Source organism: Neurospora tetraspora (assembly GCF_033439725.1).
Source record: "Neurospora tetraspora strain CBS 560.94 chromosome Unknown B0H65scaffold_5, whole genome shotgun sequence".
NCBI classification, from domain to species: Eukaryota; Fungi; Ascomycota; class Sordariomycetes; order Sordariales; family Sordariaceae; genus Neurospora; species Neurospora tetraspora.
The window spans coordinates 871,368-888,157 of record NW_026944387.1 but is presented as its reverse complement, the minus strand read 5'-3'; the positions used below and the strand labels follow the sequence as shown (position 1 = coordinate 888,157).

General features: G+C 47.3%; 1 protein-coding gene across 1 annotated transcript; it reads left to right on the top strand.

Annotated features, from left to right (window-relative positions):
• Positions 1 to 2,125: 2,125 nt before the first annotated feature.
• B0H65DRAFT_428166 (CCR4-Not complex component, Not1-domain-containing protein) lies at positions 2,126 to 8,504 on the top strand (the record flags this gene model as incomplete). The annotated part of the gene is made up of 2 exons (XM_062824740.1): positions 2,126 to 2,432; positions 2,512 to 8,504. 2 exons carry the CDS (start codon positions 2,126 to 2,128, stop codon positions 8,502 to 8,504), a joined length of 6,300 nt encoding a protein of 2,099 aa, XP_062680242.1.
• Between the last annotated feature and the right edge of the window lie 8,286 nt (positions 8,505 to 16,790).

Here is a 16,790-nt window from a genome sequence, read left to right as displayed (position 1 = left end):
AGGGGATGCTTCAGTCAGAGAGACCTTTCTACTTGTATAATTTGCATTGGTCATGTGAAATGTGTGATATGAGCTAGCTGGTGTCATTCGGCTGTATTGCGTGAGATGTGATGAATGATCAGAAGAATCCCGTCGTCAGTCAGCTTGTTTGTTGTCTGTATGTTCCAGAGATAGTCTTGGCTCGACTGTAGAGCTCTCGACAAAGTAGTTGTAGCGCCTATATACACTGCGTGACAGGCCTATCCCAGATCGGATCGAACTGCCCCGAATGGGACGACGTCGGCATGTGCCTGAATGCGGGCTTCCTGGGGGACTGTTAAAGAATTCACTGTGACCTGAAGTTGTAAGATTCCTGAGAGAGAAGTCCAAATACTGTAAATGTTAGCTTGTGAAAGACAGGCATTGTCTTCAGGCGTAACAGCCCAAAGCATAGAATGTATGCTGCCGAACCATAAAGTGATGATGTCGACATTGTTGCTGTTGTCGGTTTCACATGAATGCTTTCCCTCATTGTCACTCGCTGGAAAGCTATTCAACAGTCGTTTGCTATTTCTTTTGAGCCAAGGCCAACTCAGCTCAAAGAGATACCTCCTCTAGTGACTGGACACAGGTTCTGTCTGGTCCAAGAGATACCTTGATCAAGGGGCCATAGGGATGATGATGAACTACGGAGGGGTGGAAGTTCCTCTTTGTTGGGTTGTTAGGTTGACTTGAGGTTGTTGTAGTGAACTCTGAAATGGAAATAGAAGGAGTTCAGCTTCCTCTGTGAGAAGCCGGCTTCCATTCCGATCCAATGCCAATGAAAGTTGAAGACGGGAGGAAGCGCAACAAAGAGCTCTCTCCCTCAGAGAGCATGTACGCACGGACCACTCTCCCAGCCTGCCGTTGCGCTTCCCTTCCACTTGCCTGCCCGCATTGCCTGCCAGTGGGCACTGCCCGCCTTGGCCGCCTTGCCAGGCATTCCTCACCCGAGAGGGCCACTGTCAATGCAGAACGTGACCACCGCGTAGAGGTACCTCTACCGCCCCGTACCGCACTGACACCGGGCTGCTGCTGCACTGGCAGTTGGAGGAGGGACACCTGGAGCGGGACACGGAACGGGACTTCTTCGTGCTGAATGAATGCACCACCTCCCGTCAGCGTTGTTCTTTCTGAGGACCTGGGAGTGGACCCGAACCGTTGCCTTGCGCTGAGGAGTGGAAGTGGAAGTGGAATGCGCCAACCTCACGTCGGAAAAAGCACAACTGGAGCCAACCAGACTCCCATCCACTCCTTCGTCCCGCCGTCTTTCTCCCCCTTGACTTGTGATCACAACTCCGCAGTCCAGCCCCGACCAACATCCAAAACATAACCGTCGACGCCGCGCCCGGCAGCCCGCTACGTCCGCACGCACTTTGCCTAGTCCTTAGAACTAGTGTCGAGCCAGCCGATACCCCGACCGCCGTCGAGATAGAAGACAGAGAGCCCCTCGCGCCGCCGCCGCCGACGGAGACCTCGAGGCTGAGAGATACCGTACTAGACCAAGTCTCGTTTCCACGGTCATCATTACCACCTCCACCACACACACACACACACAAATACCGACTTGTATTACATACCGGACAATTCTAGAAGTGAGCATACCTTATACCTCCCTCCTCTTCATCTTGCTCCTTGTTGGCCGTCACAGCAATCGCCCCAATCCAAAAGTAGCCCCACCAGCACAAGTGGAAGCTCCCTGACCAACATCCCAGATATCCAGATTTAAGCAATCCATCACCGAGGACAAACACATCGATCCCTCGCAAGTGGGACCCCGAAACCGACTTGTTGAAAAAAAGGTACGCTTACTGTTGTCACTCCCGCATCCACGTCCGCGCCAATCATCTCGTCACCGCGAACCGCGCCGCGACCGCTTCCATCGTCCGTCTCCCTGCTGCCACAGCCTGCCATCGCGGTCAGCCTCGTGACTACAATACCCTCTGCCTCGAGTCACCGTATTGCCCCAGCATTATTATCCACCCGGCTCGAGCAACCTGTCCACAACCAGACCTACCCGCAACAACTCCCCGCCCTCGACCGTGCTGTCTGTACACGTGCTCCGAGCTTCGCTGACCAGATAGCCAAGATAGTTAATGAGAACGGCATGGAAGGGTTTCGGTCTTACTTTCAACGGTTAGTGGTCGGCAATGCCGGCCAAATCTTTCCGAACCAAAAATGGCAGGGCGTCAACTCGTCCACCTACCACCAGCTCGTCACAGAGGTCAAGAAGCTATCACAAGACTTCGAGCAGTCTAGGAGAATTGCCGAGGCGATTGAGACAGGCACAGAAGACCTCTTCCGCGACTTTGACCTCTCCACCTTCATGGAACACTTCAAGCTCGATGCTTTTGAAAAGACGGTTCTAGCGCTTGCCTTCAAGCTTGGGAGCAAGCCCGATCTCAAGACCAAGGGTAGGCCAACCATTGTCTCTCCCCGCCTTCTTTCGTGGCCTCGGCCCGTTGTTTGCTGACCCCAGATGCCTCAATCTAGCCGATGCCATCTTATCAACAAACTTCCCCATGTTTGGCAACATTCTCAGCAAATCGTCCGGCACCCATACCATGCTTGGACCCGATTTCATTGCTGGCTTGCTCGATCGCTTCATCCAAGTCCATCCGCCCAATTTCAACGCGGCAGCAAAGAAGGAGCTGGAGCATCATGTGCAGTCTCGATACACCCAAGGAAATCCCGATTCGAACCCGCTGCCTCCCTCTCAAGTGCTGTCTGCACTTGATCTAATGCGACTACTGGCAGACCGACCCCCGAATGCCTTGACCCTCTACGTCCACAAGACCGGCCGAGACTTCACCGAGAATGAAGAGACATGCTACAACTACCTCCGGAATCGTCCGGCGAACTGTCAGCTGAGTGAGGAGCAGGTATCCCACGCGCTCATGTATACGACCATCAGCCAAACCCCCCCGCACAATCCTTCGGTTCTTGTCGCGGCTCTCAGGCGTGTTCTGCCTGGTGCCTTCAGATGGCAGGATGTGGTCTCGTACTTTGATCACAGTGGTGCCCGAATCACTGCGCCCCAGTTTCTTCGTCTCTTCAATGCTCTCCTACCGATAGCGCAAGACGACAGCCAGGGTTTTGATATTCAGCGGCTATGGGGTGGCGATTGGGAAAATCCAGAGACTCAGATGTCCTTTGTCTCCGCATTCACCTCACTGGTGCCCGAACAGCTGGACGCCACCACCATCCCGGGGCTCAAGCCAACCTTCACCTTGGACGACTATGCACAGGCACCCCAGATGATCCGGGACACGGCCGCATATGCCGTCAGGCATCCCTTGGTCTCCGAAGCGGCCATGTCCGCCATCTTCAACGTCGCCCTCCATTCCGCACACGCCTCCAAGTGTACCGAAGCCAAGCGTCTTTTCCAGGATGTCGTCGTTCCCCAAGTGGCCGTCTTTGTAGTCTCGGCCTTCAGGGTGCCCAAGCCTTGGCCCAAGCTAGCTGAAGACGCTCTGGTTGACCTGTTTATAGAGTCGTTATGGGCACCCAAATCACCCGAGACCGATTTTGTGATGAACAGCCTGTGGAGGTGGGACAAAGACTGGGTCAAAATGAGGTTGATAGATGCCCACGCGCACAGGCCGATATGCCTGCCGCAAATCTTCGAGCATTCCATGCGGCAAGGATGGCTCGAGGAGCTTGTCTATCTGATCAATGGCTTTGGGTTCGATCTCACTGCTCTAGCCCACGCCGAGGGCTACCTCGACCTGCAGGACTGGGCACAGAAGAACGCGGAGCGAAGTACCGAGATGGCCTCGGCCCTTCTTCAGTTCCTGATGATCAAGGCGAATCTCGAACTGCAGTACCAGCGTTCTGGGCCCGGTACTCCTAAGCAGAGCACCACCCTGCAGGTTCGGACCGTGTCAGCCATGCTTCAGATCCTGGAGGAGTTTCTGCCCAAGTCGCCGATCCCGGAGCTTATTGTGGTCCAACGGCAATGTATCACCGCGTACCCAAGGCTTATCAATTACGGGGAAGGGTTCGATGACATCATTGACGCCAACGGTCGTGATGGAAATTCTTTACCCCAAGCTGCTAATGTTCGAATGGAGGAACATTACAAGAAGATGTACAGCGACGAAGTCGCTGTGCGAACCATCGTTGAGGTTCTCGACAAATACAAGCACTCGCGAGATCCTCTCGAACAAGACACTTTTGCTTGCATGATCCACGGCTTGTTCGATGAATACGCGCATTATGAGAACTACCCTCTGGAGGCGCTCGCCACCACGGCTGTGCTCTTCGGTGGCATCATCTCTCACAAGCTCGTTTCGGAGTTGCCCCTCAAGATCGGACTTGGCATGATCCTCGAGGCTGTCCGGGACCATCAACCCCAGGAGCCCATGTACAAGTTTGGCTTGCAGGCTCTTCTTCAGCTTCTACCTCGCTTGCGCGAATGGCCAGGGTTTTGCACGCAGCTATTGCTCATCCCGGGTCTTCAGAGTACGGAGGCCCGCAAGAAGGCCGAGGATGTTCTCCGTGAGCACGAAGAGGAGACGATGCGCACCCGTCCAGGTGCCTTACCGCTTGGCCCGACCATGGGTAACGACACGATGACAAACGGTAACCTTGACGAGGCTCATGGCTCGGAGCAGCACCCGCCGCCATTCGCGTCGGTCAACGTTGATCCGCCTCCGCCGGGGGTGGTCTACGAGGACCCAACCGCCGAGGCCCAGGGCAAGATTCAGTTCTTCCTCAACAACCTTACTGAAACTACGCTGCAGACCATGTACAAGGATCTTCGCGACATGTTGGAGGCCAAGCATCAGCAGTGGTTCGCCAGCCACCTGGTTGAGGAACGTGCCAAGATGCAGCCGAACTACCACCAAGTATACCTTGACCTGGTAAAGATGTTTGAGGATAAGTCACTATGGGCCGAGGTTCTGAGGGAGACATATGTCAGCGTCCAGAGAATGCTCAATTCCGAGGTTACGCTGCAGAACTCGACTGAAAGGACGCACTTGAAGAACTTGGGCGGCTGGCTCGGTCTTCTGACGCTCGCGAGAAACAAGCCCATCAAGCACAGGAACATCGCCTTCAAACAGTTGCTTATGGAAGCGCATGATACCAAGCGTCTCCTAATTGTTATCCCTTTCGTCTGCAAGGTCCTCGCTCAAGGAGCTTCATCAGAGGTCTTCCAGCCACCTAATCCCTGGCTGATGGATATCATCCATCTCCTGATCGAGCTGTACCACAACGCCGAGCTGAAGCTGAACTTGAAGTTCGAGATTGAGGTCTTGTGCAAGGGCCTCAAGCTGGACCACAAGAGCATTGAGCCGTCTGGCGAGATCCTCAACCGGGTTCCTGTCGAGGAAGTTCCTGATCTGAATGGGCAAGAGCTCGAGCCCTACGACAACACCTCTATTAACGGTATGGGTAGTGTCGCGGGTGGCCTCCCCGCTCATGCCGCCTCTCTTCCGATCCCCGACCTTTCCGCCAGCCTCTCGATCCCGCCCACAGAAGTCATTGATCAAGCCAAACTGCACAGCATTACCTCTCAAGCAGTTACGCGTGCCCTGCAGGAGATCATCCAGCCAGTGGTTGACAGGTCCGTGACCATTGCGGCGATAGCCACGCAGCAGATGATCCACAAGGACTTTGCGACCGAGCCTGATGAGAACCGGGTGCGGGATGCGGCGATCAACATGGTCAAGTCAACTGCGGGCAGTCTTGCTTTGGTTACGTCCAAGGAACCCCTTCGCTCCAACATGGCCAACTACCTTCGTGCCCTCTCGGCTGAGATGGGTCTAGTGCTACCCGAGGGTATTATCATGCTCTGCATCAACTCGAATTTGGACCTCGCTTCCAGCGTAATCGAGAAGTCGGCTGAAGATCGTGCGGTTCCGGAGATCGAGGAGATGATTCAACCTGAAATTGAAGCCAGACGCCGGCATCGTGCGCAGCGTCCGAATGAGCCATATATGGATCCTGGACTCACCCGCTGGGCCTGGACCATTCCTCATCCCTTCAAGTTGAACCCGAGCATGACTGGTCTTAATGCGGAGCAAATGGCCATCTACGATGACTTTGCCCGGCAGCCGAGGGCAGTCGCTTCGACAACAGGACCGTCTCACGCAGCCTCTACTTCGGACGCCAGGTCTCTCGCAAATGAAGTCCTCGGGGATCAGTTCAACGCTATCCCTGCCCTTCCTACACCTGCGGAGACACCTTCGCTTCCTCACCTCGGTGGCCAGCTTCAGCATTACCCCCAGGGCAGTGGCGCGTTGGCAAATGGACGTCAAGCCGGGCTTAACCAGGTGGATGCCAGGACCATTGCTGACAGAGTCAACAAGCTTTTGGAGTCATTGACCGCCGCCGCCACTGGTGCCACCGAGGAACACTTCAACGAACTGCCCCGCGCTCACCAAGTTCTGGACATCATTGATGCTCTCGTGCAACTTATTATCAAGACTCAGCAGACGTCTGAAGAGTTTGCAGCATATGCCGCAACCCAGATCGCCCAGTTGATCTTCAGACAGCCTGGCGATACCCTCTTGCTTGAAAGTCTCGTCCATGTCCTCGAAACTCTCCGCAAGATTGCCGGCCCGGCCACGAGCCAGCAGATCAGGAGCCTCTTCCATCAACAACCAGCTGAATACTTCCTCAACCTTTCGCTCATTGCAGCACTGCTCGGCACGGACCTGCTTGACTGGAGGAGCATTGATGCAGCCATGTCCATGGCCCTCCAGCAACGCAAAGAGGGATCCGTTGAATTCCTCGAGCAGCTTGTGGATCTTACGCTTCTTAGTGAGAGCCCTCTTGCGCTCTATGCTGACTTTGTCCGCAGTCTGGAGGAAGCATGGGCCTGGATCAGTGAGAATCCGGATGTTCAAGGAGGCCAGAGTCTCAAGTCCAAGATCCTTGCACCTCCTCCGGACTTGCCTGATGGCCTTACTCCGGCAGAGATCCTTGCCATCCGTCAGGAACAAATGGAATATGTCTTTGACGAATGGGTTCACCTCTGCAACAACCCTGCCGCCTCCTCCTCCAAGTCATCAACGATCTTTGTGCAGCAGATGCGCTCTAGGGGAGTCATCGCCAACACTGATGATTTCTTGATGTTTACACGCCTAGCCATCGACAAGTCTGTCGACCGCTTCGAGCAGGTATTTCACCTCAATGGAACGATAACGGAGGCGTACCACGCAATTGATGCTTTGGGCAAGATGATCCTTATCCTCTTCCAGTCCCACGAAGACAATGCCGACGAACAAGCGGCCCGTGCTGCTTTCATCGATTCCATCTTCGCCCTTGGTGTGCTGGTGTTGAATAGCCACCACGTCAAGCGTGGCGATGCGTTCAACTCACGGGTGTTTGTTCGGTTCTTTTCCTACCTCATTCACGGCATTCACTCTCTGGAGGAGCTGCCAGAAAGTGAGCGCGATCGCATCATGCTCACCTTTGCCGACCGTCTTTTCGACATGCGGCCGAGCCTCTACCCGGGCTTCGTCTTTGGCTGGCTCACACTTGTCACCCACCGTGTCTTCCAGCCAGCCATGCTTCAAATGGATAACAACGCGGGCTGGGAGGCGTACACCAAGATACTTCGGGATTTGCTCTCTTACCAGGGCGAGCTTCTGAAGCCGTTGGAGCTCTCCCTTTTCGCCAAGGACATGTACCAGGCCGTCCTGAAGCTCCTCATCATCCTGGGGCATGATTTCCCCGATTACGTGTCTGCCAACCATGTGCTGCTGTGCCAGAGTTTGCCGCCTCATGCAACCCAATTGAGGAACATGATCTTGCTGGCTACTCCCGCTTCGGCCGCGAAGCCGACCGATGCCTTCCAGCCCGGCTTGAAATTGGATCAGATCGCAGACATCAAAGAAGCAGCGATCAGTGTCTATGATCCTACCGAACAGATACGCCAACTGGGGCTGCTGGACATATTGGACCAGGCTTTGCAGAACGGCCCATCCGAAGATGCCATTGCGCAGATTACACACGCTATCACTAGGTCTGGTAGTGGAACGACTGACTACGGATTCGTCCCTCTCGACGTAAACCGCCAAGTCATCGATGCCGTGATTTCGCACATTGGCAACTTTGCCGTCAACCGCGCCGCCACCAGAAACGACGCTTCTGTGTTCGTCCCCGGCGCACCAGACCTCAAGACACTGCAAATGCTCATCACGGAACTCTCCCCCGATACGAGGTACTACGTTTTGAACAGCATGGCGAACTGGCTGCGCTTCACCAGTGCCCATACGCACTATTTCATCCAGGTTTTCCTTGACTTCTTTAGCCGTGACGTCGCCTCCACAGATCCCGAGGAGATGGACATTCGGCAGCAGATTGTTCGCATCCTTCTTGAACGGTTAATAGGCTACTGGCCGTACCCGTGGGGTCTGATCATCACCACCATAGAGCTGGTTAAGAACGAGAAGTACAACTTCTTTGAGCTGCCCTTCATCAAGTCCACCCCAGAGGTGCGGAGAGTGTTTGAGGATAAGGTTCGCCAGCACTAGAACCGCTCGATAACCGATGGGCAGAAGACGGACGAGGCGACGGATCAGAAGCACGGCGGTCTGCCGATTTAGGGCTCACTAGGAAGATTGTTGCTGGGTTGTATATGTCAAGAGCCCTTGGGATGAGAGACCCAAGATTTGTACCGGAAGACATAGCTAGAATACTGGATATGCGGAGCAGGAACCAGTTAGTTCAGCTAGGGTGGATGTATATACCGTATCCAAAGGCCTCTTGGCCACAAAGGTCTTGGAAACCTCCCTCAAAGACAGAGCCAGAGCCGAGGCCGGAGCCTGAAAGAGCAGACAATCAACGAAGGAGGCCACAGAGGGCAGCGAACAGGGCGCGAGGGAGGACACCAAGGGAAGCTCGAAGAAGTATGGGATGGCGATGATGTGTGTAATATAATATGGATATAATCTCCCACCAACAAAGCGGAAATCACAGGGTTTTGGAACGAAGCGGATTTGGGAGTTGTGTTTTGCGTTTGGGGGAGTAAGACGAAATTAAGACGGAACGGATCAGAACAGAACAGAACAGGTCAGGCAGGGGCAGATGTCACAAAAACGAATAGAGATATAATGCTATGCTCGGTGTGTTCCAGTTTCGTTTTACTGGCTGATGTCTGAGGCAAGGAGAGGATGGGGTCGCGTTGGGATTTGACGTGATCTAATGATCAAGGAAAGCGGGTTGATATGATGTAGAAGTATTGTGAGGACATGCTCTGTAGTGAAACGTTTCTATTCTGTAACAATTTTAATACCATTCCACGTGCGATGCGTCTACGGACTTGGAGTATCATTACAGCATACCTAGCTGAACTTGATTGATGCTCATATTGTACCAGCTACGACTCGAACTAAAGTGTAACACTACAGTCAGCATCATAGAGAAATAGTAATGTTGGTGCACATTAGATTGTTTTCTTACCTCCACGGGAGTATCTTCTATCTAGGCCTGATCTCAGCCTTGTTCCAACTACCTTTACACATGTGATGTTCGTTTCACAACTTCTCTATCTGCTTGCTATACATACAATACCCTTTGAAGCCTACCACTTGCCTACATACTACTGCTTACCTGTCGTGCCTCTGAAACTCTTAAAATCCCATCATATGCCAGTCATCAAGCATCAAGCATCAAAGCATTAAGCATTCCACGAAATGCCTACAATTTCGAGATATGTATATGCATGTCAGATTCGTCCACCCACACAACCATCATCACAGCTTTTCATACCTTACTTCCACGATAACCTTATCTCCCGTGTAAGTGACAAAGATGTTGCCTAAAATCACTCCAGTCCGTTATGACTGGTTGGCCAGCCACAACTGCTACACCAAAAGCAGATCAAAGGCGGTGTAATTTTTCTCTTCAATGCTCCCCATGTTTCCATGTACTACACAGTAGTAGTGTGTGTTCCTTCCCACCAAACATCAGATATTAATGGAGGGGTTGCTAGCATCACAGAGTTCACAGTACCGTAGCAGTCTAAGCCGCGCGTGAATCAGGGGGGGACGGACGGAAGCTGGGTTTGTGATGGTGGAAAGATGGACAAAGCCACACGCACACACACACACACGGCTGGGACGCACGCACAGGCTGAGACGGCTCGTCGTGTGATGGTATTCGATAGGATAGGATAGGAAATTTGTAATGACGCCGACATTTTTCTTTCCCTTCTCGAAAGAAAGGCCCGAACAAACGGGAGACTTGTGTGATTTTACTGGTCGGTTTTTGCCCCATTGATGGACAGGATGGTTGGGATGGCAAGCTCAGTTAGGGCCTTGGGGGCGATGGGTTATGTAAACATGGAGGGGTGAATCATTATGATTCTGGTAACTGGTACCGGTACCGGTACCGACACTGGTTGGTGGTTTGGTTGTTTTGGGTTGTTTGAGCAGGCTGAAGGGGGGTGGTGAGGTAGGTACCTAGGCGAGGTAGGTTGAAGGAGGGGTAAGTACTTGTAGAGTGTAAAAAGAAAAAAAGAGGCTTGTGAGATAGGAAGGAGGGGTGTGTGTTGGTGGCTTGAGGGCTTGGAGGTTGTTCGTTTGTTGGTGACGTTTGTTGTCGTTGTGACTTTGAGAGGTACCAGTCAGACGGAACAATAATGAAGCTTATTTGAGGTTAAAGTATAGTATATTTAGACTTCAGACACAGGTGTCATTATCGAGATGATGGAGAAACTCGAAGCGAACTTTTCATCTGCAAAAGGGTCCTCAGAAAGACATTCAGACGAGAAGTACATATGTAGGGACTTCTGCTGCCTGATGCATGTATCTCGCCCGCCCACGTTCAGCGTTTGTCCCGTCAGCCCGTGTCTCTGGAAACATATGACATTGTCACACACAGTGACACTTTAACGGTAACACAAGAAACAGGCAGAGAAAAAACAACTGGGTAACGATGTCATGGCCTAGTTAAGCTGAACCCGTACGGTTGTTTGATAGGCTTCAAGTACGCCGGCTTTTGATTTCAACGTGAGATTTCTTGTAGAACCTCGATATAGGGTCTCCCGCAAACGGATTACTTTGGTGGTGAGTGGTGACCGAACAGTGAAGAGAGACACAGACAACGGGAGCTGAGTACCGCATTTTCGCGGTCAATTTGGTTTTGCTCAAACAGGTGTAGCGGGCTACCATACCTAATCTGGATATGTAAGCGAGTGCTAGCCAGCTAGTTTACCCTTGCCACCCCCCTGCCAGCCCCGCCAGCCGATTGTAGGTAACCTATGCCAGCCGTATTCCCCGTGCTAGTAATTTTATAGAATTTCGCCCAACTACCCTACCTCCTTCCTCCTTCTTCAAATAACTACTTTTTTCGATTCTAATTCGTATATTCTAACTGCTATTATTACTATAATTAATTAGAATCAATTAAATTAATTGAATAATATTATATTATCGATCGCAATACTATCATTTATTAAAGAAATAAGTATTAAGCTTACTACTATTAAGATTCCTATTACGAGTTTAATATTAAAAAGTCAACCGACTTTAAAATGAATTTTATTCCAAATCTCTTATATTATTACTACTAACCCTACTTTATTTATTTAACTATAGCTTCTTATTATATAGCTTCCCTCCCCACCCCTCCAAAAACCTAGGTTTTATAAATTAATAAAATATTATTAAGTTTATTTTATTTATCTTTATCGTTATTATCTTTCATATTCTTCAATACCTCCTTTTCGTCAGTCGATTTAAACGCTCCGCCGTAATAGCGAAAATTCTACAATACTATTATTAAACGGTTAAAGCCTAGTAAGAAAATTAAGCCCTTCTATAAGCACTTTGAATACTAGTAATATGATTATTCCCTTCTTAAAAAGAAAGTTAAGCGTAATTATAATTGTAAAGTCAAGATTCCTATATTTAATTACTTTCTTTATTATTTCGTCAATACGGAATTAATTATAAGTTATAAACCCTACGTTAGAAGGATTACCCTATTAGAGATTAATATTATCGTCGATAGAGAGGAATAATTACCCTTACTAAGTAAATGCCGGCTATTCTACTACGAAGTAACGGACTATTTTAAAATCCTATATTCGACTATTTAATATTAGTAGACGAAAAGAAACTTAATTATTTACAGTACTTTATATCCTTTCTAACTAAAGTTTTCCGAATTAGAAAAGAAATTATTCGCTAACTTCTTCGAAAAACGAAGAAAGGACGAGTTTGTACGTATTAGCTAGTTTAGATTAAAATCTAGGTATATTTTCTATAAATTTACTAAACAACCCTATACGGATTTTCTATTTATAACCGGTTAATATAAGGGGTTTATGCGCCGCTATAATATTGTGCTTCGTTAGGTTATATAGTAGTTTTCGAAATTGTTAGAAGATTACTTTCGTTTAATTACCAACTTCTTCAAATTTGTACATAAAAATACTACTTTACTTATAACAATATTTATTAACTATTTAATTTATAGTCCGCCTACCCCCTATAAGGTAAGTATTTTATATTATATCTTTCTTATTATTAATTAACTTCCCCTCTTTCAATAGGTTAATAAGCAATTTACTATTAATTTTGACGAGACCCCTATCCTCTTTAAATTCCTCGACGGCGTAATATACAATATCCGAAGTAATAATATTATTACGAGTAAGACCGATAAAAACGGTTAAAATAAGCGGCAAACTACCCTCATTTTATATATTTTTTATAAATAGGTTATAGAGGTTGCTACCTAAATTAATATTTAAGAGTACGTTAGATACTAAAAAAAGAAGGATTCTAGATAGTAAATTTAACTCTTTTATTTTTATTATCTTTTTTATTTTTCCTTTTTATATTATCCTTTTTATCCCTTTTATTTACATCTATCTCCTACTTCTACCCTTTATATTACGCCTCTAAATTATAAATCGCATATAAGACTAAAACCGCTAGAAGGTATTAGAATATTGTATTAATACCTTACTACCCGCGGGCAAATAGGGATATAATCCGAGCCGAAGCGGGTAAATAAATATAGTACTATATGTAATATAGGGCTTCCCCTTTTATCTTCCTTTTTTTTTTCTTTTTTTTTCCTATAATTAATATAGTTATTAGTCCAAAGTAAGACCTTAACCCAATAGAAGGGTAAACTAGTACTATATCCTCTACTTACTACCTATGGGCAAATAGGTTATAATATAAGTAGAGGCGGGTAGATAGTATATTTCCTATTTAGTTATAAGAAAAAAAGAAAAATAAAAGGAATAAAGTAGAAATCTTTCTTTTATTTGAGCCATTTTTTTTATTTTAGTACTAACCCCTTTATTTATTTAAGTAAAACCAATTAATATAATAAAAGCGTAACGGTCGAATTTAATAAGACGGCTTATAATAATAAAAAATTAATACTTAAATAGATTAATAAAGAATTATATAAAGAGGTAGGAAATAAAAATAATAAAGTATTATTAATTATAGATACGGCCGGCTTTTACAAAATAAAAAACGTTTTCAATACTTTTAATAAATATAGTATTAACCGAATTTTAATCTTTAGCAGCCTTACCCTGCTGTTATAACCCCTCGATATTTATATTAATAAATCTATTAAGGCCTACTTCTTTAAAGTATACGACGAATATATTGAATAATAATAAACGGTTAATAGTGATTTCGATAAGTAGATTCCCGTTAAGAAGAGGATTATATTTACCTATATTATTATATGGGCTATTAACTTTCTAAAAGCTAAGAATTCTAATTTGATAGCGAAGTCTTTCGTCGATTATAGTCTATCTATTTACTCTAATAGTTTAGAAAATTGGAAAATTAAGATAAAAGGCATCAATTGGAAGGATATTGACTTTTCTAAGTATTAAAATACTAATAATACCGAAGTTATTAATAATTATTTTAAATTAAGACCGGAAAGAGAAGCCGCTATTAACGAATTAGGTATAATTTACAATAATTATATTATACTTTAATTGAAGGCCTTCTATAAATAGCGACGTATTATAGGCTTTAACTAGTAGAAAAAGGTTGAATTCGTTACTAAATTTAGGGTAGCTGATAATAAAGCTCTTATTATAGCCGAAATAGGAATAGATAACGAGGAGGTCGATATTAAAGAGGAAGAAGGAAACTCAATAGCGCTAATTTCACTCGATTAATATTATTACTAATATTAATCCGATTCGTTTTTAATAACGATAATCTCTTCTACCTATACAAATACTTTATTTTCTTACTACTCTTTCTTAATACCCTATATATTGTAATTTTACTATTACCTCCTTCTCGATTTTACAAAATATTTAACTAAATAATTCTTATTTAAGATATATTCTTTAATACTATCCCTCTACCGCTCTCGAGTCCAGCCAAAATGATAGCCACTGCTTTTAAGAGATAAATTAATAATGTGTGTGAACCTGGGAGAGGAAAATTACTGGTAAATAATATTATATTCGTTATTAATAGTAAATACTTTGGCATCTTCGAAGTCTTTTGTCACGTTTGTAAGGAAAAAAGGATGGGAAATCAAATCCAGTTAGTAATGTAGATTGTATGGACTTTTACGTATAAACAATATTGATAGTCCTAAGGTCAATACGAGGTATAGTTTTATGAGAGAGTTAAAAATATCATTATTTTTATGGCTGGTGTTGTTGGTTGATGTATAAAAAGGATAAAATGATAAAATTAATAGGAATTAGAAAGTTGGTAGTCTCTAGAACCCCCTCTTTTGCCAAGGAATTAGGCACCCCTGTGCACCCCTTGTATGGACCCCTTGTATGGCCACGTTCACATACCCACTCTGGCTTGCAGATGGGGGCCGACTTTACTATAAGAAGGCTAGCCTGAAAACGAGTAAAACCAAATCGACCGAGAAAAAGCGGTATTGTGATACTCTCCACTTGTGAGATGGCTGATTGATACGTAACGCATTGAACCCCTCGCCATCCACAGCGCGCATGTGATGCACTCTGCTGCAGAAGGGGAGACGATTAAAAAAAAGGGGTCGGGTGTATCGATAGCGTAACGGATACTTTCGGACTGTTGAACTGAAGGACTGAAAGAAATGGCTGATTGCGTGGTTGTTTCTTGCAGTCGTGGAGCGCGGCAGTTTTCTCTCTTTCTCGGCTCCTCTTGCAGACTGGTGCTGTAAAATTTCGGTCCTGTCTCCGTACCAATGACCCAGACATGGCGGTAAATCCAGACCCCCCTCCTCTCCCCTCGGGGACCTCGAGTCAGTGCAACAAGAGAAGGGGTACGAAAAGAGGCCAAGCGCAATGAGGTGTGATTGTGGAAAAGAAGGGTACGTAAAAAAAGTAGGGGACTTTGCCAGCAGAGCCGCCGTCGATTTATTAGCTTCAACTTTCTTTTTCTCGGTAGCCATGTGTCGTCAATGTTCCTTTTTTTGGTTCTGTTCCTCATCCACAGATGACCGCAGATTCGGGACGGGATCGAGATGTCTGAACTCTTGAAGCGCTCGTTTGCTGGCTTCGGCCGCACAGACTGCAAACGACGACAAGACGAAAGAGGGGTCCGACCAAAAGAAGCAACTCAGCGTGTGCTTGGAGAGCTTTGATTGGTGAGTATGAGTTTTCACTCGCAGACTGTCCTTCTCCGCTTTGGATCCGTTTAGACAGTGCGCCGAGTGTGAAAGCTTACTGGATGTGGCATCGTCAACTTCTTCCAACCGTGAGATCAAAAAGCACGTGGGAAGCAATGATGGGATCCTTCTGTTATTTTGGGTTTATCAGTTTGATAATGACGTTGTTCATCGGTGGCATCATCAACCTTGCCGGCGATGATGAAGAGAAAACAAGAAGCGATACGCCGAGGCTGAGGCGAGGCCAGATCGTGAGGAGGCAAATGAGGCGCAACCAGACGACGTAACAGTAGCAATGTGCCCCTGGAGGCTCAACGGCAATTGTCGCAAACGGCAACGGCATCGTGGGGCTCTTGGGGCTGAGGGAACCGGGCACGCCGGGACTGTGGCGACGGACGTGCTGCAGCTCTCAGCTGATAGCAATGACAAAGCGTGGAATTGTTGAACTTTGGCATTGTGAACCACAATGACTCTCTCGTGAACTGCGGTATTATTAGCAGGTGGATATCCAACTCGTCCTCTCTGTTGGCTGCTGAAGAACTGCCAGTGCGCTTTTCGGAAAGACGGAGCGGAGAAATGCCTTTTTCTTCCAGGCACAAGCGGGCATGCTTTTTTTTTCTTCTCTGTTCAGTGGGCCCTCTTTGTTTTGGAATTGAGAACGGTTCCGAAGAGGTGGAGCAACCTCGGGTATTTTCCGCTGAACTGTGCACTTCCATTCGGCCAATTTGAGCCTAGCAACGAAGCAGAGATCCATTTTCGAAACCCACCTGCATTTCCATCTCCGAGCCAGAGAGGAGCCCGAAGACCCTGAAGAAAAAAAAAAGAGGAAGAGAAATGAGAAGGGACGAAAGCAGAAGGTGCAAAGACCGAATGGCTCGATTCTTTGTCTTCACCTCGGTCAGTCAGTCTCAACTCGTAAAGACTTTGTAAATCACTACATCAACCAACCCTCAAAATGTCACTGTTGGCTGTCATGAGTGGGGGGTTTGTCGTCACTGATCAACATTTTCAGTACGGTATTTACTGTAAAGATGCAAGTGGTGGCCGATCTTTCGATAGTGTTGCTGTATTATTACGACGGAGAGCCACTAGAAAGCATCACTTCTGAGGAGTTAACTGAAGACACTATTCCCAAAGTCTTTGCCAATGTCGTCAGTTCTCGTCATGTCTGCCAGAGTCTCTTCGCTTCGGCTTCTCTCTTCTCT